This window comes from Mizuhopecten yessoensis, unplaced genomic scaffold (assembly GCF_002113885.1).
Source record: "Mizuhopecten yessoensis strain PY_sf001 unplaced genomic scaffold, ASM211388v2 scaffold11147, whole genome shotgun sequence".
Taxonomy (NCBI): Eukaryota; Metazoa; Mollusca; class Bivalvia; order Pectinida; family Pectinidae; genus Mizuhopecten; species Mizuhopecten yessoensis.
The window spans coordinates 386,876-414,482 of NW_018408903.1; the positions used below are offsets into that span (position 1 = coordinate 386,876).

The following is a 27,607-nucleotide window of genomic DNA, read 5'->3' on the forward strand; positions in this document are numbered from 1 at the left end:
ACAGCAAAACTTTACATTGAAAGTGATGCTATTATTTATAGTGTCATGATCACTCTGCTAATAAGTATTGATACTGGTGTATATCTATCTTCACAACATCTCTGGTATTCGGCTGGACTGGATGAAATTTATGAGTGTACTATTCTATAACCTGTTCTAACTATTTCATAGTTACATGAATATTCTATAGTGCTTTGTTAAATACATTTTAAGAGAATCAACTCCAATAATATATAATAATAACTACATTTTCCTATATGAATCCATATCATATTCTGAAATTTTACAAAATGTCTATTTCTTGGTAACTTATCCTATATATCCAGTGGGTGGATGGCCAATGTGTTTATACACAGGGACTTTTGGGCCTGTATCCCTTGGATCTTATGTAGGATGGGTTGTCAATAAATATACATGATTTATTTAATTGTTAATATCTAAAACATAAACAGAAAATGATTAAACAAAAGTTGTAAGATGTTCATTTCACAAGCTAAATTGGAGTTATCTCCCCTGCACTGTTTAATTGGATTGTTATGACAGAATATATGTAATGTTTGTAAAAAAGTTTGGAAAGGACTTAAATAGGCCTAGCCTGATGTCCAATCCAATTGACATATAGAAAGTCAATAAAATCTGATGAAATAAAAAAAAAAAAAAGGCAAATTAAGATAAAGTATGAAAATCAATGACTTGTGAAATAGGATTTAGTGATTTTCCTTTCACGGATAAGTGGTTTACAATGTATTCTTCATTACACTATAGACTCGGTGAATATAACATGGATTATTTATAATAAACTCCATCTACAATCAATCACCAACCTTAAACCTGCCTGGCGAATCTCTGGAGTGATATATCACATCAGCTATATAAGTGCTATTCTAAATTATTTGAGATGTAACACGGCATTGGCCAAACAAAATATTTTTTGCGACAGTAAAACCACAATATATTGGCCGCAAATTCCTCATTGCGAATATGAATTCCGGTTGCCGATTGTTACTGACACCATTGAACCTGACTGACATTGATACATCATAAAATTGATTGTTCGTAAGACGCGCCTAATGTTGGACACCGCCCCTGCATAGCTAGGTATTTGCTTTCGTACCCTCTATTTGGGGACACAAGGCGAACAAAATAAATTTTCTGCACCCATTGCAATATTTTGGATCTTTATATTTCTCTCTACTTCTAACTACATTTCATTCCCTAGCACCTTGCTTGGCAACACCTCACTTTTGGCTCTGAAGTTGGACGTTCGCCTAGGTTAATGGGTTCTGTCCCCTGGCTTGAACATACCAAAGTCCTTAAAAAGGGTAGTTGTTATTTCATGCTTAACGTTCAGTATTTAGGGTAATATAAACAACTGGTCTACTAGTTGTCTGTATAATGTGACCGGGCGGAATGCCGTGCTGGCTGCCTTCGGCATGGTATTTCAGTGAGATAGCATTATAAAGTCGGCACCAGACCTGCGCTATCACATAGAGGCAAGTACACCCCCATACAATGTATCCGGCACCCATACCCACATACAAGCTTACACAACACACATGGAGGCACGCCATTAAATGACTGTAGCTGGTAATAGGAAGTTAAACAAAATAAAACCAAACCAAACCAACCTTATTTAGTCGCAAAATGATAACGTGAATATGGACTTAGTCAAGCCGCCTTAGATTAATGATACCTCAGGTAAGATTGAAGTAGATATTACATTCCTATTAAAGTCGAAAACAGAATAGTCGTTGGAGATTCCCAGCGTTATAAAACAAAGTGACGATAACAGAATGGGGAAGTGGTTGTGTATACCCAATGAATGCAATTTACTATGCACTCAAAATATGATAACCTATATGTTTTGGGGAGTTTACAGTATAAACCAAATATATATGTACCTTGCATAAATACGTGAAGGCAAGAATGTGGATGAAAATCAACCAAGTATTACATTTACTACGTATTACAATTACGACACGTAGCTCATATACAACACCATCTAATCAAATGGTCGATACATTGTGGTCGTGTTTCTTTATTTCAAATTGACCAATTGCGAAAGAAAACAATTAATATCAAATCAGAACTTTCCCTTCCAGTTTCAAACAATGCGATAGTGTAACTTATTTACAAATATAGATAGTCCCCATAGAATAATGTTGACTCTCTATTGGTAAGCTCCCTATTCAACTTCGCAAACATCATAACGCTTGGAGATTTCGATTCGGTGATATTTTGACAAAACATCTTGGCGAATGTCTTGCATTCCTTTGTTTCGGGTCATAGGCAAAGGACACACAGTCTGTTTTACAAACCTTGGCACAGTCCACATAGTTTGTTTTATTGTCGTAAGTTATAAGTAAGTTATCAGTGTACTCCACCATGGAAACGCTACGTACATGTGCAAACGAGGATGCGCAAAGTCCGCGTGTGCAGAACATTAAAACTATACACATTATTGATAAATCCATGATGACTTAGGGCGAAAGAAGTCGTGTAACCCCAATATATCAGTAAATATGCGTTTAACGGTACTCACGACATCATTGAGGAGTATAGATGAAATATGTCTGTAGCAAGTTTCTGTTAAATATCTTCATCGACGCATAGCTAAAACTGTCCTGTTGTTTTATTTTGTTTTGTTTTAACACAAAATTATCAAGGGAATGAAGGCGTTGGAAAAGGCTCAGTTAAATCATCAGAATACTAATTAGTACTAATCTTAGGACTGACAAATGATTTTAAAGATTCGATTTTGATAATGTCCGTTATACCATTATCAATGAAATATCTTTAAACCATCACATTTGTGGAGACCAAAGCAAATGAATGATTAAACGACTTCAGGTCTGTCCTATGAGTAATCACACCAATCTGTCAACGTTAAAGCGAGTAAGGACGACAGAGGTGTAGATAGAAGCAATACGCTCCTACAGGTAAGTGTGGACGGATAGAGGTCGCTTCTTTAACAAATGTTGATTAAGTAAGCCGACACTCCCTTAATTAATTGTAGACAATGTAGTCCTTTACAACACTATATGAAGACTAAAGTAAGCCGACACTCCCTTAATCAATTGTAGACGGATGTAGTCCTTTACAACACTATATGTATGCTGAAGTAAGCCGATACTCCCTTAATCAATTGTAGACGGATGTAGTCCTTTACAACAATATATGTAGACTAAAGTAAGCAAACATTCCCTTAATCAATTGTAGACGGATGTAGTCCGTTACAACAATATATGTAGACTAAAGTAAGCCGACATGCCCTTAATCAATTGCAGACGGATGTAGTCAGTTAAACAATATATGTAGACTAAAGTAAGCCGACACTCCCTTAATCAATTGAAGACGGATGTAGTTCGTTACAACAAAATATGTAGACTAAAGTAAGCCGACACTCCCTTAATCAATTGTAAACGGATGTAGTCCGTTAAAACAAAATATGTAGACTTAAGTAAGCCGACATTCCCTTAATCAATTGTAGACGGATGTAATCCGTTAAAACAAAATATGTAGACTTAGTAAGACGACATTCCCTTAATTAATTGTAAATAAATATAGTCCGTTACAACAAAATATGTAGACTGAAGTAAGCCGACACTGCTTCATTGAACTGTAGATGGGTGTAGGTCGCTACAACAGTATATGTAGTCTGAAGTTAGCCGACGCTTTCGCAATTCACTGAGGACGGATGTAGTCCGTTACAACATTATATGTAGTCTGAAGTTAGCCGACGCTTTCGAAATTCACTGAAGACAGGTGTAGACAGTTAGTCAGTAAAGATCTCTATCCTCTCCAACATAAAAATAGAATGTATACACCAATAACAGAAAGAGCTGTATAAAAATAAATAAAATAAAAAAGTTTGAAAAAAATATGATGAGCCGCTCTTAGATGTGTGAACGCATAACACAAAGAATATATTGCAAACCCAGTACAGTACGTACACACTCTCACACATCTGAACGTATTCACAACCCTTAGCAAAGTACACACTCTCCAACATCTGAATGTATTCACAACCCTAGAAGAGTACGTACACACACTCAAACATCTGAATGTATTCACAACCCCAAGCAAAGTACACACTCTCACACATCTGAATGTATTCACAACCCCAAGCAAAGTACACACTCACACACATCTGAATGTATTCACAACCCTAGAAGAGTACTACACACTCCCACACATCTGAACGTATTCACAACCCCGAGCAAAGTACACACTCTCACACATCGTAATGCATTCACAACCCTAGAACAGTACGTACACACTCTCACACATCTGAATGTATTCACAACCCTAGAAGAGTACGTACACACTCTCACAGATCTGAACGTATTCACAACCCCCAGCAAAGTACACACTCTAACACATCTGAATGTATTCACAACCCTAGAAGAGTACGTACACACTCTCACACATCTGAATGTATTCACAACCCTAGTACAGTACATACACACTCTCACACATGTGAATGTATTCACAACCCCAAGCAAAGTACACTCTCATACACTCATACACATGTAACCAGGCAACAACTGTTAAATGCATTTAAATGTTCTAATTATATGTGCAGAACATTCTAATACAAAAGTAAGAACTTACCTTTTTATTCTAGATATTTTCGTTGTCTGCAAAACCCGCCAAAATGCGACTTGTATAACCAAACGACATCAACAAGATGGCGGCTATCGTACAAATTTAGGACGTCGCTGTAACGATGGGAGTGGTTACGAACACTGACGTCACACAAATCGTGGTCATGTGACCAGATAATGTGCAGACTGCAATTACTATATCAGCAGGCTGACGTTCCATATAGTTAAAGGATTATTATACACATTTGTACTAAAATGGATCACATATTTATTTATTTTTAATTATATACAGCATTTGGTATAGCGCCCTATCTAACTAACATAAGCCACTTTAAAGTGCTTTACAATACATATATATACAAATAATGCAATTAGCATATACATTAATCATACAATTTTTGGAGGAATTTGCAGGAGCTGCCTTATCAGGCGCTAACTTCTAGTCCTATGCCAGCTGGCTATATCTCCCTATGTGTGTATGCCTGCGTGTGTGCTGGATATATAATGTGTTACGTTTGTAGTGGGACCGTGCTTCCAACGGCATCAGTTATAGTGCCAACTCACTTGAATGCTACAACACAGATATCGCAACATCCACCCCAGACCAATGTATACTCCACCTGGGTTGTTGGAGTAGTGTGGGGAGGAGAAAAACACTTTCTCTGAATATCCATGGGAACGACGACTTTGGGGATCGAACCCCAGGCGCCTGTGTGGAAGGCCGGAGTGTTAACCACTCGACCAATCCGCCAATATATTGATCAGATTAAAGCATATGACTTTACTCCCCAATCCCTATACTATCTCAGAAGTTAGAACTTGTATCTAATTATTTACATTCAATATGTTGTGTTGATGAATAGATAAGTCGTCAATATTGCGGTATTTAAGACAAAATGTACTTCTGCTTTATCTAATACAGTACCCGGAGCGATATTGGGCTACTTATTTACTGTCAGTTGTTGATACGACTGAATTTAATATCGTCATTTTCCGCGTATACCAGATATACCATAATATAGTCTTTGGGATGTTTGGTTTCACTAGGATTAACGGTTTTAAGGTGTATTCCGTCTTTGCGTATTGCAGAGTTATCTTCTCTTGGGAGCAGGTATTGATTGTTACGTCATTGGTTTGTGTGAGAAAAATACGTCGTTTTCTCAAAAATGGATGACGTTACTCTCACAAACAAGTGACGTCACAATCGACAGCGCGGATCTGATGCCGACTTTAGAGTAGGTAACACAAAGGTTGTTATGAAGTAAGAGAAAATATAACGATATCAAACAATGCAACGGAGCAACAAATTAATTCTTCTATGCTCCATGTCCACTTAGCAGAAAAATCCTGATTATGCAGGGGCCACAAACAAATCGCCTTTTATGACATGTAGTAGGTCTATTCTTTCCCTGAAACTGCAGGGATATGTAAACAAAAATGGAATAATTAGGTTCGAAAACCAATGATTTAATGTCAATATGTAAAAGTACGAATAAAGATGAGAGCAATCATTATGCAATCGACCTAATCATTAGAACTGTTTTCTGTTTGTTTTATCGCCCAGTGTTACTGACGTTAAATATTATCAATCTTCGTATAGACGATATGACATGTTTTGATAAAGGGTGTTAGGTAAGCAATAAGAACCTATACTTAATGAATACTATCGACATATAATGTAGACAGGACCATGCATTTCCCTTTTGTTATCGATGTCTTACAGCACACCACGCTGTCATTTGTCATCGAACCATTGCTTTTAACTGTCAAGTTAAATCATGTTTTTTTCCAAACATACATCCAATGTAAGTCAAATTTATTTGTTATTGATTTGATTTACATTCACAGATAACTGTAACTGTATTGTAACCTTAACTATGGTTTCATTCTTGGTGGTGCTTTGGTATGTGTATCTATATACATGTGTTCGTTTTTCATTTAACCATGCCATTGAAGTTGTAAGCAAGCCTCAATGAAGTACTCATTGAAGTAGTATTAATACGACAGAAATTCCTCAACAAATTTTACCATAAACTTGATCATTACTCGCAGTCATTATTGGCTGCCTCCCATACACGTGACCAGTCCTGAAAACTCATGCAGATCGGTTTTCAAGTGAATATCAACCGATTCGTCAGAACCTTGAGACTTTCATTTTATTGTTGAAGCGTATAGGGTTTGGACGTTTGTGCTGGTCAATATGATGTGATATGAATCTGAAAAAAGATATATTGACCAAAGCAAAATATCATTGTATAATGTCGAGTAGAAAACAGAAACACTGACAACATATTACAAAAACGTTTTTATTATATAATATTTCACCATCATAAATGATACTTATTATTTAGTATGTCTGCCTTCAATTCGTAATTGGGACACCATCGAACGCAGAGGTTGCTGGGCTGTGAAATAAAAAGAGTACTGATGAAAGAAAATGGATCTGTTTTAACACAACAGTAGTTAATACTTTCATTGGTGTAGTAGATGTGATACATACACAGAAGCTAATACGTAGGCTACCATGAGTGTATGTAGAATATCTGTATTTGTATTGCTATTACTTCACAAGCCGTTTTAATGCTTTGCTAGGTAGGGGCTGTCGCGATCACTTGCTTGCTCCCTTGGCTGTTATTTGTGATGATTTAGGTCAATATATTAGTATGCTGCATATCATAACAATATTTAATATAAATTAATTGCTCACTGCTATCTAACTCTCTGTTTTATGCCATGTAACTGTATATCATTTTAAAAATGTATCAATATAATTGTGATATATGACACTCTTTAAATAAAATTAACTTGACTTGAATATGTTTGTAATATAAGTCAACGGTGTTAAACGCTGGCAATCTGAGGTTCTACAGTGGGATAGACAAGGACGGGGTAAGTAAACAGTACAACCTAAACACCGTTAGCTTTTTGTCACTGGTTACATTCTGTACCTTGTTTCTGTAAGATTCCTGATACTTAAAGCAAACTACTGTATAACACCGAATATAATAAAAAGTTCCGCCAGTGTCAAGCCATTGTACTGGATGCAATTATACCGGGGATATCAACCATTTACATACAGTATACAAAAAAATGTTCTCTTTCTAATGATAGGAACAAATTAAAATGTGCGTGTTTCATGTTTTCTTAACAAAACACAGAAAATAATACAGACCCAAAATGAAATAGGTTTACGACATTAGATACACTCCCGGATTCAATTCTGGTATATTAATGTTATCCACGGGTATCATTCTACGTTTATAACACTGCCGGATGTAGCTAGTCACGGACTAGTCACGGCCTAGTCACGGCAAGGTACCTACCGAGAGCTTTCGCAGTGTAAATGTATAGGCTCTGTTAACAAATGGGAATAAAATTCCCCCTAACTATCTCTACAGTCACAAATAATACAAAGCAAAATTCTTATTCGAACGAGCCCGAAAATATTTCAACTTTGTATTGCGGTCATCATATATCTAGGAAATTTGGATGATACAGTCCTAATCAATCCGATCAAGTATGAACAAATCGGCTAAAAATAACTTGAATTATAACCATGGTTGTTTCAGTCAATAAGGCGCAAATGCAGCCATCAGGAATTTCGAAACTTAAAGTTGGAGAGTTGACATAAAATGTGCTGTCTATTTATCACTCTGTAAAAGTAAAGTCGGTCTGATTGAACTCGAGTCGTATCTGTAACTGTCTCAGCCAACCAGGCATTGAAACGCAGTTAAACAGCTTCCATAACGGAGATAGAAAAAAATAAGTCCAAGAAGGTTACAGGACGTCATGAAGATTGAGACCTCAATACTTACGCAAGGTTCTGACTGGTCACCCCATACTTGGATGAACCACTGTACGACGGCGTCTGTTGTTGTGTTGTCTGCCAGACAACCGTTCCGCCGGATGGTTGAACGAACCCGCTGTGGATACCACTCTTACAGAGTGATGAACTCTGCAAAGGAAACAACCTTTATTCAGTTAACTATCGAACGTGAACTAAACGGAGAAGAAAGCTGCAAACGGAACACTTCACCAGTTACATTGTGTAAATTATGAACAAATTTGTATTGTTTAAAATGGAATTTGGCAACAGGTTTACACTAAAAAGAACTCTCAAACATTCACAGTTATTTAGTTGCAGTGAAAAGTTACAGATGACCGATAAATCAATAAAAGCTGTGTTTACTTATACTGTCTGTGTAAACTAACACATGTGTTTACTGTATTGTACCTAAGTAACCCATGCATGACCTGTGCACGCTCTCAAACACCTGTGTATACTCTATGACACCTGTGTATACTCTATGACACCTGTGTTTACTGTGTTTATACTCTATAACACATGTGTATACTCTATGACACCTGTGTATACTCTATAACACATGTGTAGCCCATTGAAAACCTACCTTGGATAACAGACCCGTACGAGATATGTACCAAATAACATTAGTTCACCTTGTCCGAAGGACCAAAGTGATATTATGTTATACATTTCATGTCGGGTCATGTGATTTTAAGTGATTTTTTCAAACAACTGTAATATATTACAATTTCTAAACCGGGTGACACTATTTTTAGATGTAGGTCAGTATTCCAAAATTAGGTTACAGTTACACATGTACCTAATTAAGTCAAATACCCATACTGGGTTAATTTCTGATCTCGACTATGTTTTAAGTGAAGGTCAAGTTTGAGAAATAGGTCACAAGTATAATCTAAGCTGATATTTTAAATCAATATATCAAATGTTTGTATTGTTCACTTTCAACAGTCCTTTTTTCGAAGAGTATGTAAAAATTAAAGTTGAATTAGGTTCCTTTTTCTAAGGCTTTCTGGTTACTTTTCGAAGCGGTAAAAACTGACCGCGGTTCAATTTTCGACGATGGTCCATTTTCAACGTTACAAATAAATACATTTCCCCATTAAACAGTACTTACCAAATCGTACCGATATGTACCATACACAGGGGTCGGGCTACTCCCACAGTTCGCTGGGCATGTGGCTCTGTAGTTACAACAAACATTTTAATAACACATTTAACAACACAGTTAACAACAAAGCGTTCCGTCAAGAAGAAGTCCGAGTAATTAAAACATATTTACCATCACAGTTAACAACACAGTGTTCCGTAAAGGAGAAGTCCGAGTAATTAAAATATATTTACCATCACAGTTAACAACAAAGTGTTCCGTCAAGGAGAAGTCCGAGTAATTAAAACACATTTAACAACACAGTTAACAACACAGTGTTTCGTCAAGGAGAAGTCCGGGTAATTAAAACACATTTACCAACACAGTTAACAACAAAGTTTCCGTAAAGGAGAAGTCCTAGTAATTAAAACATATTTACCATCACAGTTAACAACAAAGTTTCCGTCAAGGAGAAGTCCTAGTAATTAAAACATATTTACCATCACAGTTAACAACAAAGTTTCCGTCAAGGTGAAGTCTGAGTAGTTAAAACGCATTTAATAGCACAGTTAACAACATAGTGCTATGTCAAGGAGAAGTCCGAGTAATTAAAACACAAAGCGTTCCGTCAAGGAGAAGTCCGACACAGTTAACAACACAGTGTTCCGTCAAGGAGAAGTCCGAGTTATTAAAACACATTTAACATCACCGTTGACAACAATTGCTGCCTTCGACTGTTTTAGCCGAGGGGACTATTGGTTTTTTATAATAGCTATATTTTCAATTATGGTATATCAATTCTATCTTCTTGTAATATGATGTATATGTACATGTAACTGTTCTGTTTCATTGTGTCTCGAAAAAGGACCGGATCGCTCCGAAAATTTGACAACCTAAACTTGTCCACACTGTTTGAATTTCTTCTTTGCCCCATATATATATATATATATATATATATGGAGTTGAGCGCCAGTTGTAGCAGTAAAGCCAAAATGCAATATACAGATCAGGATTCGAACCCGAACCTTCGCTCTAGATACGGTCGCTCAACCAATCATAGCTCAACTCCATATATAACCACGGATAATAATTTGTGATACGCTTTGAGACGACCTACGAACTAGGTTGTGATAAAGAGGTATATACGAACCTCGAATTATTATTAACTAATCATCGGTTACTTCCCTTGTCCAGTCCCATTTTATCTGAACGAATTTATCAAAATTCAATGTATGTACGAAACCAACCTAAGAATTATCTTGTTTCCCGCTGCAATGAACCGGTGATACTCAATAGGATATTTTTAAACTCGTCAATACAGTTTTATCTAACCTCTGATGTTATGTGGAAACTCTGATAAGATCGCATATAACCCTCATTGTAACTATTTATACAATGCTCTATCTCATTGTTTTCAATCACTTTTAAGGTTTGTTTTATACATGTTGATATCAATTTATTAACAATACTGTGTTTTGGAAACTTTCCCTTAGTAAAATATTCGCCTTTCATTGGTAAAATCCATTTTCACCCCGTGTACATTTCGCCCTTTACATGTTATTTCTACATCGGAGTATACTTCTTACTAATATTCGCAGTCATCATACATTCGCCGTTATTGCAGAGAACGAGAAAGGCGATTATTAGACAGCAGCAAAACTTTCAGGGCATACTGTAATTAATTAAAAACGTGCGGCATTGGGTATCTTATGATCACTCTCGTATTCACGTATAGTATAGTGTATTGATCATAGTAACATTATGTTTGACTAACATATAAGCCTTCATCTCTCACGGCAACATATTGAACTGCCATATCAACCTTAAATTCCAAAGCTACAGTCCACTTACCCACATATTACCTCACAGGTTGTGAATGCCGCTGAGCAGGATTTCACTCCCTTATCATCATACACTGTGAATAGAAATGTACGCTTATGCTATCAAATACCATCCATGCACCATTATTCGTAGTTCCTGTGTAAATTGCCTAAAATTAACTCATTTGTTCTAAAATTTATTCTTCCTGCTTGCTGACATAAATTCAGGTGAGTATTCAAAAAGGCATACAGAAGCCGCCATCAGCATAAGGGTATCTTTAAAATACGTTGAAAGAAGGCGAGATTGTCCGAAAGGCAATAACATGAGGATCTACCTAAAGCGGTTTTATTCGCTGATCCGTTGGCATCAGAAACCTTGCACGTGTAGCGACCGAACTCCTGAGGTTTGGACATGCTCAGAACCAAGAGGGTATGGTCGGGCATTATGTAGTGGGTGGAATCCTGCGCGACTATCTGACCGTTATGAAACCATCTGACACTCAAAGGCTGTTCCCCAGAAGCTTTGCAGTCCAACGCAAAGTTGTTCGCGTTCGGTTTTACTCCCACAAGTGGTGTCGCAATCTCTGCTTTGGCTGCATCTAATGATTGAATAAAACAAAATAGAAACGCTGTAACAGGTTGAATACGGGAAATACAAATGTGCTTTAATAGTTGTTGTTCATACTAGACTTACTTGTGTAAAAGCCTCTGTGTAGCTGGCATCTCTAACAGTGACATATTGAACTGACATATCCATCATATATCTTGTCACCTAAACGCGTAACCAAAATGGGACCGTTTTTTTTGTTAAGTATTGATGTATTTCTATAACATGGTAGCAATTATCAATTCAAGAAATATGTCTTCATTTTTCATAAAAAATATACCATTATGTTTATTTTGAACAAAATGTTGTTTTCGTCACGTGGTTCCATAAAAAAGAACCCAAATGTTATCAGGGTCACGTAGGCTCTTAGACAGGTGTAAATATACCCAGTAAGGGACATGTTGGTATTTTGGCTAAATATAAGGGACGAACAATCAGTATGAGCAGCAAATTACACAGGTCAAATAGTTAAGGGTCACAGGAGCTACTGACTAATTTTCCTCCCCAAACTAGCATAAAAAAACAGCTTTTAGAAATTGATATCCAAATAAATGGCGTAGCATGGAACGTAAGTTTCAAAAAAAACATTTTCGTAATTATTTCGAATTTTAAACTTAAAAAACTTAACGTTGAATTCATATAAATCTTCTATCTTTTACCTTTGACTACTAGGGTGGTCGTTGCAGTATCTGTTCCGAATACGTTGGTCGCCCTACATATATACGGCCCGGCGTCTTGTTTCGTGACGCTCAGGATGACCAGGGTACCGTCTTTATCTTCGTAAGCATTGTTTACATTTGGCTGTAATGTAAACAATGAGTATAGGTTATCACACTGTGCTTTCAGGGGTTTTCGCAAGAACAAATTTCTCATCGCGAGCACGTGGACAAAAATCGAGAGGCCATCGCAGGTGGACTCGATTTTTTATCCACGTGCGAGCGATGAGAAAATTGTTCGAAAGACAGACACTGAAAATAATGTGTGATAAACTGTTTATCGTCAATATCCTTCTACCTTATATATTTCTCCATTTAAAAACGTTTACTAAACACTATATTTTCCAAATTACTTCAATGCTCAATAGTCACCGATCGCAATACTCGGTCTGTGACAAACGTAAACAAATAGACGGTTTGCGCGGAGGAACACTATGAACCGCAAAACTATGTAGAAAAAGGATATTGCAAACAATCGTACCGTCATTGGCTTTTCCATAATTATGCACATTTACGCTTAAAATGGTATTATCAAAATATTTTTTCGTAATTTTCTATTGATTTGATTATGACGAACTTTTTTCTTACGCTGCTCATTTTGTGTGAATACCATTTCCGGTTTAGGACGTCACCTTGCGCGAGCAGACCTTCATTTTTGAGAAAATACGTTCCCAAAGCTGGGAAATGGGAAAAAACATTCTCAAGCTGTTCTCAAGCTTTTGTCACATTCTTCTTGAGTATTCTCATACTGACAACCCATAATAATGAATTGATCATGCTACCGGTTGGTGGTATTAAGTAGTATATAGATGATAACAATGGATTTGATTCAACACCAAACCATACATCAGCACTCTATTGGTGTACTCTTATCTTACTCTTAATAATTTCTATTTCAACAGTGTATACAATATCAACAAGGACAATATGTAATGGCGCTGTAGGGCTATTTTAGTCAAATATCAGATAAATAAGATGATTGATAGCATAGAGGTATTCATAGAATAGCGAAATAAGAAATGACAAAATAATAATTCTTAGATTGCAGATATAAAAATGTAACGACAAAGAAAACAAAGCAGCATCTCTGTAACAGCTTTAAGCATACCGGCGTCAGCCAGGAGGTGGTTGCTGGTGGTTTACCCTGGGCGTCACAGCGGAGATGGAGTGTCTCACCTACAAAGGTCTGCATCACAGGGATGTTGATGATCTTTGGGGGACCTGATGAAAATAACTGATACAATTAAATTTGTTTTCATCCTGAAACTAGCAAGGAACCCTAACCCTAACCCTAACCACAAAAGCAGTGTCAACAAGACCATAATTCGAACTAGAAATCGATAAAAATAAGAAAAAGTATGAACCAAGGAAATATCTGCATCGATACTCTGAAAAGAGTACAAAGAGAATAATGACAGGTGTTCCGGAAGGATAGGCGTCTTTTGTATCATAGGTGAATCCCGCCAAATAAATCTTAGTCGAATTCAAATAATGTCACGTCCTCACATCGACAACTCAGATAGTGACATCAAAACCAAAAGGCACACTAAGGAACAATATCAAAACCACAAGTCACTCTAAGGAAGAATATCAAAAACACAGGGCACTCTAAGGAACCATATCAAAACCGCAAGTCACTCTAAGGAACAATATCAAAACCACAAGGCACTCTAAGGAACAACATCAAAACCACAAGACACTCTAAGGAACAACAATAAAACCACAAGTCACTCTAAGGAACAATATCAAAACCACAAGTCACTCTAAGTAATAATATAAAAAACACAGGGCACTCTAAGGAACCATATCAAAACCGCAAGTCACTCTAAGGAACAATATCAAAACCACAAGTCACTCTAAGTAATAATATAAAAAACACAGGGCACTCTAAGGAACAATATCAAAACCGCAAGTCACTCTAAGGAACAACATCAAAACCACAAGTCACTCTAAGGAACAATATCAAAACCACAAGGCATTCTTGGGAACAATATCAAAACTACAAGGCACACTAAGGAACAATATCAAAACCACAAGGCACTCTAAGGAACAATATCAAAACCACAAGGCATTCTTGGGAACAATATCAAAACTACAAGGCACACTAAGGAACAATATCAAAACCACAAGGCACTCTAAGGAACAATATCAAAACCACAAGGCATTCTTGGGAACAATATCAAAACTACAAGGCACACTAAGGAACAATATCAAAACCACAAGGCACTCTAAGGAACAATATCAAAACCACAAGGCACTCTTGGGAACAATATCAAAACTACAAGGCACACTAAGGAACAATATCAAAACCACAAGGCACTCTAAGGAACAATATCAAAACCACAAGGCATTCTTGGGAACAATATCAAAACTACAAGGCACACTAAGGAACAATATCAAAACCACAAGGCACTCTAAGGAACAATATCAAAACCACAAGGCACTCTAAGGAACAATATCAAAACAAGAAGACACTCTAAGAAACAACATCAAAACCACAAGGCACACTAAGGAACAATATCAAAACCATAAGGCACGCTAAGGAACAATATCAAAACCACAAGGCACTCTAAGGAACAATATCAAAACCGCAAGTCACTCTAAGGAACAACATCAAAACCACAAGACACTCTAAGGAACAATATCAAAACCACAAGGCACTATAAGGAACAACATCAAAACCACAAGACACTCTAAGGAACAACATCAAAACCACAAGTCACTCTAAGGAACAATATCAAAACCACAAGTCACTCTAAGTAATAATATAAAAAAACACAGGGCACTCTAAGGAACCGTATCAAAACCGCAAGTCACTTTAAGGAACAATATCAAAACCACAAGTCACTCTAAGTAATAATATAAAAAACACAGGGCTCTCTAAGGAACAACATTAAAACCACAAGGCACTCTAAGGAACAACATCAAAACCACAAGGCACACTAAGGAACAATATCAAAACCACAAGGCACTCTAAGGAACAATATCAAAACCGCAAGTCACTCTAAGGAACAACATCAAAACCACAAGACACTCTAAGGAACAATATCAAAACCACAAGGCACTATAAGGAACAACATCAAAACCACAAGACACTCTAAGGAACAACATCAAAACCACAAGTCACTCTAAGGAACAATATCAAAACCACAAGTCACTCTAAGTAATAATATAAAAAAACACAGGGCACTCTAAGGAACCGTATCAAAACCGCAAGTCACTTTAAGGAACAATATCAAAACCACAAGTCACTCTAAGTAATGATATAAAAAAACACAGGGCACTCTAAGGAACAATATCAAAACCGCAAGTCACTCTAAGGAACAACATCAAAACCACAAGTCACTCTAATGAACAATATCAAAACCACAAATCACTCTAAGGAACAATATCAAAACCACAAGTCACTCTAAGTAATAATATAAAAAACACAGGGCTCTCTAAGGAACAAATCAAAACCACAAGGCACTCTAAGGAACAACATCAAAACCACAAGGCACTCTAAGGAACAACATCAAAACCACAAGGCACACTAAGGAACAATATCAAAACCACAAGGCACACTAAGGAACAATATTAAAACCACAAAGCACACGAGGGAACAATAACAAAACTACAAGGCACTCTAAGGAACAATATCAAAACCACAAGGCACTCTAAGGAACAACATCAAAACCACAAGGCACTCTAGGCAACAATGTCAAAACCGCAAGGCCCTCTAAGAAACAATATCAATTCCACAAGTCACTCTATTTAAAGTCGTATACGATCAATGTTGAACATAGCGACGACAGTAATACATATAAAGCAATACAAACGCATAAACTGCGAAAAGACAAGCCTAAAATAATATTAAAACAGCAAATATCTACTAATTTTCCAAATAACCTTAGGGAATAATGAACGCAATGCACACGCAGATTATTGCACCTCTACAACCTGGTATAAGATACAGTGAGCCAGAAATGAATCACACTGAATTATACAGCTGTTTCGCTCTTCTGGTTCTATCACTGACCTTGAGTATCTACGAAGGCGTGAAGGTCGATGGTTTCCACTCCATTGGTTCCATAACAGATATACTCCCCGATGTCAGAGAGGGATACATGGTCGAGGTGGAGCTGGGAGCCGTTTACGATAGGTGTGATCCCCGATGTCACTGCTTCAGAGATTCCTAATTGGTTCTTGTGAAACCACGAGACAGAGGGGACAGGTTTCCCGTCGAATTTGCATTCCAGTGTAACTGATTGTCCATTTAATACTGTAAAGTTCCGGGGTCGTTCCTCTATAACGATGTGTTCTGTTGTAAAACGTGAATCTCGGTTAATATATATATAGAACATGTAAATCTTGTCTTTGCTTACACGAAGCGAACACAGATGATAACCTCGTCATTATTATAACAAGTATGTTACCGTGAACTTTGAACTGTTAACACTATAATAAATTCAAAAGATCTTAATCGAACAAGTGTAACAGAGATTATTATGTTGTCAACACTTCCGTTAGAGCTCGAACTCGGAACCTCTGGTTTACTAGTCCTATTTTCTACCGAATGAGTAAAAAAGGAAACCACTCTAGCCGAGTCGGTAGGAAACTAGTATAGAATGACACTGGAATATTGTTGCTTTACTTCATGTATGGCCTATACATACTATAGACGTCTAGTACGATTTCCTTCTGGGCCTTTCCTAAGACGTTGTTAGCAGTACACTGGTAAGTCCCGCTATCACCGGCGGCAGCGTTGCCGATTATGATGTCCCTTCCCTGTCTCTGCGCATGCTTGGTACCAATAGATGTGGCAGAAGGCGTCCATTGCACTGTTGGTGTGGGAAGACCATTAGGGTCACATCTGAGTACTACAGGGGTACCCTCAATCACCTTTATCTTCTCCTGTGTAGAGGCAAAGCTCGGAGTAGCTAAAAAAAGAATATTAAAAAATACTTTTTTTACAACACTTAGTTAAAAATTCGAAAATATTACCAGAGAAACTAATAATATTAATGCAAGTTATTTCATACATTTTTGTGTATTATTAACTTGTATTAAATTGATATTAATTCTCTATATTGGCTGTATAATGTTAAAAGTTCCCGTGTTCTTTTTAAAGTAATTTCTATGTATTATTTATAGTCTCTTTTTTTGCAATACTATTATATACATGTATACTTTAGGCGTAAGGTCCTTTTTACTAATTAAAGTTTATTTTGTCTAGGTACTTTATATTGTCTATATCTTTGAAATTCTTTTACATTCTATATTTTTTCACTTTTTTAAGTCTAAACCTTCTGGTCTCTTTGTATATTTCATTTTTCCTTTGTCATATTAAAAGTCTATATCTTCTAATTCCTTTTTTATGTAGTCGGGTTGGATATTTCTCTGTCACACAACTTTAGGCTAGAAGACTAAACCATTTACCCCTCGATTGGGAAATGTTTCTGTCACACCAATTATTTTTCTTTGGTTTAACTGAAGAAACTCACTATCAAACTCAAGATTAGAGGTCCGTTTCAATTTAAAGACGCAGGCTATGTTTTTTATAATTAACTCAATTGAATATAAAGCAGCTATATACCGCGAAATTTTCAGTTAAACTTTTGCCATTTTCATCATAATGAGGTCTAGTTTATTATAAAAGTACGTTTTGGTTAACAACCTAATATATACTGAAAATCAAAGTAATGCTAGGCACATGTTGATTTTACCAGGTATGGTAAATGTTCATAACTCTGTACATAACACTCATCAACATTTTGAACATACGACATACATTGAAGACCAGCCTCAATGAATAGCGTATCAAAGACCATTTACAGTAAAACACTTGTTATTAGATTGCGTCGACCTCCAAACAACTCTAAAAATGTTCTGTAATAGCTTTACATGTCTTAAACATCTTTTCGAAAAAATAACTGTCTCTGCAATTTTCTTTCTTAAAACTGTCGATGATTTTAATAGAATATGACTAAATATAGCAATTTTCAATATGGAACTTGACGTTTGTCTTTTACCTTTACGTATTGGTCGATGTTTTCATTTAGCATTTGTTTTTGTCGACCATTTGTTGGCCCTAATGACCTCTCCTGTGTTGATGGGGCGTAGAGCATGTACTAATAATAATAAAGGTAAATCAGTAGTAAGTTGCAACAGGTCGAGGATGATTTCTTACATAGTCTTTCACAGCAGGAGTTCACGTCGTCCACCTGAGTGAGCACGTCACGGACCTCCCCGCGCTCGCCTTTAGGTCCTGCAGGCCCCTGTATACCACGTTGTCCCCCCGGCCCCTGGGGACCAACGTTTCCTTTGTCTCCCTACGTACAAACATAGATTGTTATACAAAAGCGATGTAATGTAGAAAATAAGTAAAGTGATTTCAACGTCGACACTTTGTGATGATGTCTAGACGATATGATCAGTGTTATGTACCGTAGAACAATTCCACGTTTTTGTATTGATGTTATTTAAGTACACAGCATATCGTATAACGGGCTATTTGCGGCGACTTGTATGTTAGCGCGATTTTGACCCGAAATTAAGGAAATCATTTTTAATCATGTCGCGATCTGGACATATGGAGGAACTAATGTTCGAGGTGTTTCAATACAGAGACGGGATAAAGTGTCTTAAAGTCAAATGAATAGACTGTATTGAAGCATATCAAACAACAAGAAATAAGTGACTTTCATTTAAGAATCCTCAACAAAATGGATGTGTGATATAATCTATTTTCGAACATCTCGCTATTTCATTCCGACATCGCGGTACTAAGTTTGTTGTCGAGGTTCATTTTTACGCTTGTCATATTTTTATGTGGGTCATATTCTCGCGGTCACGTTATTAACCCGCGAAATCGCGGAAATTTCACCCCGCCGAATTATACTGCTATAAGATGGTGCTTTAGAACCTGTTTTGTTGCTGTGCAGGACAGAATGTATCCATCATTCGATGAATAGACTTTAAATGATGTGCCATTTCATCACATTTGGTGTTGTAATAAATAAATAAATTCATTGATTAATAAGTTATAACTATTGTGAATAATGTTTGAACTGTGAAACATCCTAACTAACCTTTAGTCCAGTAGCTCCATCAAGTCCAGAGGGTCCTGCTGGACCTGGTAGACCCCTTACTCCTGGAACCCCTTTCTGTCCGTCAGATCCTGTAAGTCCAATAAGGCCCTGCGCTCCTGCAGGTCCCATAACTCCCTGAGGACCTATTGAGCCTTTGTCACCCTGTACTCCCTGCGCGCCCACTTGTCCCTGGTTTCCCTCGGGACCCTGTAGTCCTACATCACCTGGGGAAATCAGGAAATAATTCAAACTGATGTTGACAATGACAAGTTTCAATCAGAAAAAGCAACAACAGGAACCGTTTAGAATATATTACAGTTAGAACTGTAAGCCATATGATAAATTATACACTCTCTCCCTGGAATAAAATACAGAAATGAATTCATTCCAATGTACAATTATATCATGTGATTGCAATATGCAGCTTTTTTCATAAGAGTTGCATGGGCCTTATTTTGGACATCATGCAGATGTTAACCAATATGGTAAGGACCAGGCTTAATGTTTCGCAAAAGGAAAAATTACTCCAAGAAAAAGGAAGAGAAAAGCTGTGTCCATCTGAACGACTTCAGGTTTAGGTTGCTCTGACTGTAGCGGCCCAGTGTCGGGAACACAAGATAAAGGCTGTTTTAGTAGTTGACCGGACAATATTTGGCTTATAGTTTTGTAAAATGGGCACAACTTCAATTCCGTCTTTGCGTATTGCAGAGTTATCTTCTCTTGTGAGCAGGAATTGATTGTTACGTCATTGGTTTGCGTGAGAAAATTGTGTCGCTTTCTCAAAAATTAATGACGTTCCTCTAAAAAACAAATGACGAAACAATCAAAACCTGCTCACAAGAGAAGATAACTCTGCAATACGCAAAGACGGAATAACAAAATAAGCACAGGTACACAAATCAGGATATGGTGACTACATCAGTGGAGTTTCACGAAGTTGGCAACGACACTTTTGACGGAGCAGACAGGCTAACGGGAAACGAACAGACAGACAGACAACATTATTTCAGTATCCAACCAACTCTGTTGTGAGAGAAAAATTAAATTACCACTGAACCCTAAACTAGGCGACTCGTTATGGAAATAATTATCAGAATACTACCAAATTATATCATGTTTAAGAAAGTTATTAACTTCGTAAATAATTTTTACACAAATCATTAACCACGCATGTCGTGGTTACAAAGGCCATTAGGTATGTATTTCATATCGACAGTATTCATCCAATATGGTTATAATTCCTACAGAAATCTTACACAATGTGTATCATATTAACAAAAAATAAATATTTAGTATATCATATCGACAAACACAAATTCATTTGAAAGAAAATATTTATAGTATATCACATTTTATAACATCATGTTCTAAATTAAAAACAAACACACGTTATTCCTATCCATTAATCATTCCTACTAATTATAATATATAAAGCTAACTAATTATTAATATATAAATCTAACTAATTATAAAATATAAAGCTCACTAATTGTAATATATAACGCTTACAAATCATAATGTATAAAGCTATCTAATTATAGCTCATTTAAGATAAGTGAATTAAAGTATCTTAATTGTAGGTGTATTAAAGTATCTTAATTGTAGGTGTATTACAGTAACTTAATTGTAAGTGTATTACAGTATCTTAATTGTAGGTGTATTACAGTATCTTAATTGTATATGTACTACAGTATCTTAATTGTAGGTGTATTACAGTATCTTAATTGTAGGTGTATTACAGTATCTTAGTTGTAGGTGTATTACAGTATCTTAATTGTAAATGTATTACAGTACATGTATGAATGACACATAGTAACCAATAATAATTTGTATGACTTAGTTCTGTAATGAAAATGTTTTATCAAAGAAGGTAGAATGCTGACCTTTCAATCCGTTCATACCCTGTGCGCCAGCAGATCCAGCGTCACCTTTGACCCCGGGATCACCTTTATCACCATGGTCTCCCTTCGGACCTAGATTAGATATGTTAAGTAATACATACCAAATATGAAAAAGATCTGATAAGCATTTCTCAAGGAATAAAGATAACAAACTCAAACTCAAGATGGCTGCCTCTTTGAAGCGGTCGTGGCTACATAAATGTTCTATTGCCTTTTCTGGATATAGTTAATATATGTACAATGTTCTAGGGGGATCACACTCGGTGTACAATAATTTCAGCGTACAGCAATGTTAAGTATACCTCTTATATATAACAGCGTGCCTGTTTTCCTTTCACGCTCGAGTTTTCCGGTCATAATGCCCTTAATCGGTGCCTGTCTAACGAAAGACCTGACTTCTGAGTGACTGAAGCAGACGCCGCCAACAACGGCGAGGAAGACTTATCATCTTCACTGCTGTGTTTGTCATTATAACATATTTCTTACCATTATGGTAGGGAAACACAATTATTTATTTCCCCTCGATATTAATCATGTTTCACTCGGGTTTCATTCTCATAGAAATGACTAAAGCTCTCTCGACTAAGGTAAAATGTATATGGCTTTGACAATGGCACTAATTATCGAATGAAACCAAATCGAACCGAGAGTATCGTACATTTGGAAATACGATGTCGTTAACCTCACATTTTATGAGGCGTTTTTTCGAATGTTGTGAAATGTGAAACATAAACTTACCTGGTAGACATATGGTACTGTTCTGACAATACTTGTCGAAAATTGCGAGCTGAAAGTATGAAGACAAACATCATCTGTTTCATATGCAAGTAATTATTTTATATCGAAGATGCCTTCCCTCCCATTCTATCGGCTACTATACATTTGACGATAACGGAACTTTTAAGAGTTACGAAGGTGAGGGCGCGCGCCAGAGTTCAGCCCGAAATCACATGTAAAATACTATAAAAGCATGAAGATACACTAAACAAAACAAGAAAATATCGAAGTATCAACAAAAACATGCATAATTCGAACTCAAAACCGCTCCTACTGCTTCATCGTCGACACCCGCCATTCGAATAAAGGTAAAAACCACGTAATGTAACGTGCTCCTATCGAGAACTCGGAAAGTGACAACAAAAACACAAGACATTATAGTTTCCGACGGGGCAATTCACATAACACCTTTCCGATATATATTTTTCATTATACGATTTCTGATTTCATAACATGAATACTGTAGCATGACTCTCAACTTGACCATTTATTCTGATAATGAGCAAACCAAAGGTACCTAGGGATATTCCTCTGAACGGATGAGTACAAGAAAAATTTGCATTTTTGCAGTGTGCATTGTGTATACATATACAATCAGCGAAACGTGTTTCACGTGTTATATCTATACTTTGAAACACTGCTTTATTAGTAAAGCTATTGATAATATATAGAAAATATTATCGCTTTATTATACTCATTTTTTTCTTCTATTTCTAAGCTCGAAAAAGAGAAAAAGAAAAGGGGGATAATTTTACCTCAGAGTTAGCGAGTTGTTCAAAGATCTGACCCATCTCACCACCAGAAGCTGCCTGTCGGATGTGTCTGAACTGGCCCTTCAGCTGAAGCCGCTGGTTCGTAAACTCAGCGAACGATTTCAGAACAGTCAGTATGCTTGCCTGGCTATTTTCTTCACATGTTGCTTTTATGAAGCTTTTCTGTCAAAGACAAAGATATTATTGGTATTTGATACTTCCGCTCATGACAATAGCATGGACACAATCAATGTATTAATGTATAATCATGTTATGTAATATCAATCATTTAAGAACAGAATGTAAGCAGATCATGGCCCCTCCCCCTCACAAATCCTTTTCAGGAAAAGAGAGAACGATTTGTAAGGCCATTTAACACAAGTACATTTTATATAAAAATGGCTAAGCTCATGTGACAAAGGTTAATGTCAAGTGAAAAATGTGTAGGTCATGTGACAAACGCTTAGGTTACGTTACAAACGCTAAGGTCATGTGATACCAGTAAAGGTCATGTGATAAATGTTAAGGTCACATGACAAACACTAAGGTCATGTAATATCAGTTAAGGTCATGTGACAAATGTTAAGGTCACGTGACAAACACTAAGGTCAGGTGATATCAGTAAAGGTCATGTGACAAACGCTTAGGTCACCTTACCAACACCAAGGTCATGTGATATCAGTTACGGTCATGTGACTAATTTTAAGGTCACGTGGCAAACACTAAGGTCAGGTGATATCAGTTAAGGTCAAATGATAACATGTAAGGTCATGTAACACAATTTAAGGACAAATAGTCTATGTAGCCACTATAAAGTATCACACATAGCACGCCATTCCTTCCGGTCACGTTGTGCCGAGACCAGTGGTGAGAATTCACTGGAAGGACAGTGTAGATCATATAAGATACGATACCTGGGCATCCACAAAATCCGATAACATCGGGCTTGGTAACACACTTCGCTTAGAAACCTTCCCATTGGTTTGCTGCTTCTTCAGGATATCTATAAAGTCTTTAATCTGTATACTTTCATCTGGAGATCTCTGAAACAGGTATAATTATATGAGCTTTATTTACTGTTTTTTATTTGATTTGTCGGTTAAGAATATTTGTTCAAGCCGAGATTCAAACTGTTGCCAGACCTAAGTTTGTTCTTGTGAGTTTGAGTATCTGATTAGAAGGCATCATTTGGAGAACTTTAAAACAGAAGCAATCACGAGGTTCTCAAATACAGAACTACTTATTTGATCTTAGGGCTACAGAATCTTTAATTCCACCCAGGAATCTGAAGATGAAGGCCAGGTTGAGGGACGGAACACTATTTATGGTTTGTTTACGGACAGCTCTACACATACCTTTTTTTTTTTTTTTTTTTTTTTTTTTTTTTTTTTTTTATTGATTTTTTTTCATAGACAAAAACATATACATTTTGTCGTAATACATAGTATCACAGTTACATGTGTACATAAACATAAACACAAACATGCATGCATGCATTCATACTTATCATACATATATAACATACATACATACATACATATATAACAGACATACATAACATACATGAATACAAATGTACATACATACATACATACATACATACATACATACATTCATACATACATACATACATACATACATACCTACATACATACATACATACATACATACATTCATACATACATACATACATACATACATACGTACATACATACATACATACATACATACATACGCGCATGCATGTATACCTTCGCACATAGGCATGCATGACCACACGCAGTCACACATACATATACGCATGCATGCTCTACACATATCTTACTAGTTTTGTTCATGAACATAGGCTGTAAATCTACGAAATCAGATTATTGGACTGTTAAGAGGGGATACTTTGATTGTTTGTGCGTTATGCCTTCCAAAACTGCAAATAAAATTTCCAGATCACATCACAAATATGGCAACCGAAGGTAGCATCACTCAATAGTAATTTTATATATTTATTTCAGACATACGGAAATTCACAACATCGACACATCATACAGCAACAATTGAGATGAAAGTCCTCGAACACGGGGGAAATCCCCAATACCGAATGGTAGCCCTGAATAATCGCCTCATACCTTCATATATTGAGTGACCGCTGGTGAATTAATTTCTTATTAGATATCCTTGACATTCCCACATGTTTCAGGGAGTTTTGATGTGGGCGGGGTGATCACGTTTGTGTAAGGGGCGTTAGTGACTTTTGCAATATATAAGTACTATTATACGAACTTGTATCTGAATAAGAAACTTGTAAGACAATGACATGTATACGGTACACAGGGGTTATCTCCCACCTACACACTATATACCTTACACTTCCTGTCACGGTAGTTCATGTGTCTTGCACTTGCTATGGGCCATCCCTACATGACATATTTGTCATGTGATCTGGAAATGTATTCAATGTCTTTGTTGAATGAATATTCTCTTTAAACAATTATAATAAATCTTTTAAGTAAGTATCAACTGACCATGGGGTTCATTTTATTACAATATGTTTTCATCCTGAAAAGATTAAAATAAAACATAATAGCGTTATTATGTATATCTATCTATAAAACATTATAAAGCATTCATGGTTTGGTTTCTAGCTATTTTGGGTCATTTAAGGACACGATAGACATAATGATATGTAATATTTATATTTTCATATATAAAGCAATACTCATCAGTTTTATTTATGATATTTGCTGAAACAAAGGGAAATAAAACTGCAGATTAACAAAAACAAAATATTTCATTGAAATAAATTTACATCTGAGTAACGCAATATAACAGATTTAAATTATCGAGATATAAAAAAAATAGGATTGCAAAATATTATTTCCTCTAGGATCCAAACCGCTTTACTGCATATTTTATTTCAATGTATGCTAATTTGCATTTCTATTATTTGTACAGCCATCAACACAGACTTTTTATTCCTTTTATATAAAAAAATTATTAATAAAACAATACCTCGACGTCCAGGACGAGCTCCTCTATCTTGTTAATCCGGTCGATCTGGTAGACGGACAGAGCAATGAAAGCTGCTAAATGAGTGAGAAAGATACAGAAAATGGCGATGAAAATGGAGTGAGAATTTCCGTCTTTCATTTTTTTGCTAGTTTGACACCGTTGGACACTCCTAACCTTCCTGGTCGTTACATGTGTTATCTATGTCGTCTATGAATGAAATACCTTACCACTGACCTGTAACAACTGTGCTAACTTTACCGTATTTACCATACAAAGACGTAGCTGAAATAATAGATACTACCATTAGCCGTGCTTACTTAGCAATCTTCACACTTAACTGTGCTAGCTTTAACTTATTTACCTAACGACGACGTCGCTGAAATAATAGATACTACCATTAGCCGTGCTTACTTAGCAATCTTTACACTTAACTGTGCTAACTTTACCGTATTTACCATACGACGACGATGCGGAAATAATAGATACTACCATTAGCCGTGCTTACTTAGCAATCTTTACACTTAACTGTGCTAACTTTACCGTATTTACCATACGGCGACGGTGCTGAAATAATAGATACTACCACTAGCCGTGCTTACTTAGCAATCTTTACACTTAACTGTGCTAACTTTACCGTATAAACAATACCAAACCTGTGCTTACGTTACAATTCCTTCCATTAACAGTGTTTACTTAACATTTTTTTCAGTTAACAATTATGCTAAATTTACCGTATTTAACAAACAACGACTGTGCTTAAGTTAAAGATTCTACTATTACTGTCCTTACGTTCTACTGACACTAAACTGTGCCAACTTTACCGTATTTACCTTACGACGACGGTGCTGAAATAATAGATACTACCATTAGCCGTGCTTCCTTAACAATGCTTACACTTAACTGTGCCAACTTTACTGTATAAACCATACCAAACCTGTGCTTACGTTACAATTCCTTCCATTTACATTATGCTAAATTTACCGTATTTAATAAACAACGACTGTGCTTAAGTTAAAGATTCTACTGTAACTGTCATTACGTACTATTGACACTTAACTGTGCCAACTTTAACGTATTTACCATACAACTGTGCTAATCTTACAGTTTCTGCCATTATCTGTTTGGTTTGCTTTGATTGTGTTTTACGTCCTAATATTTACATTTCCCCTGCACGTAGCCTAGATGGTTCTACTTGGTCCAATGTATGTTATTTCCTTATAATATACATTGGGCCATTATAACGTCGCTACGCTTATAACGTCATAACTGAAACGTTGGAGATTGAACTGCTCCACTGTCAACTGGTGGCTGTTCTCTGTATGGATTTACCCTGACGTTAAAACGTGTTCAGACTAATATTATGTCTTTATTTCTGCGTGAACTGTAAGTTGATCAACATAAAATGTAAATATAAGTATTGGTTGTCATATTTTTGACA

The 27,607-nt window shown here is 36.4% G+C and overlaps 1 protein-coding gene across 1 annotated transcript; it reads right to left on the reverse strand.

Annotated features, from left to right (window-relative positions):
* Positions 1-6,894: 6,894 nt before the first annotated feature.
* On the reverse strand, positions 6,895-26,397 carry LOC110466912 (hemicentin-2-like). Its single transcript, XM_021523705.1, has 16 exons — positions 26,170-26,397; positions 24,078-24,206; positions 23,167-23,346; positions 22,373-22,421; positions 21,617-21,706; positions 19,734-19,957; positions 18,833-18,974; positions 17,319-17,582; positions 16,682-16,963; positions 13,772-13,884; positions 12,607-12,748; positions 11,676-11,939; positions 11,372-11,435; positions 9,548-9,614; positions 8,423-8,562; positions 6,895-7,012 (listed from the first exon to the last, which is right to left on the reverse strand). The coding sequence occupies exons 1-16, from the start codon at positions 26,305-26,307 to the stop codon at positions 6,970-6,972; spliced, it is 2,331 nt and encodes a 776-aa protein (XP_021379380.1). The 5' UTR covers positions 26,308-26,397; the 3' UTR covers positions 6,895-6,969.
* Positions 26,398-27,607: the final 1,210 nt, after the last annotated feature.

Excerpts from the sequence above, each read along its gene's own strand:
- LOC110466912 (XM_021523705.1), bottom strand. The coding sequence starts at position 26,307 with ATGAAAGACGGAAATTCTCACTCCATTTTCATCGCCATTTTCTGTATC. Across the intron at positions 18,975-19,733 it reads ATGGAGCTACTGGACTAAAG|GGAGACAAAGGAAACGTTGG; the intron begins GTTAGTTAGGAT and ends GTTTGTACGTAG. Across the intron at positions 11,940-12,606 it reads GACCACCCTAGTAGTCAAAG|ATGCAGCCAAAGCAGAGATT; the intron begins GTAAAAGATAGA and ends TTCAATCATTAG.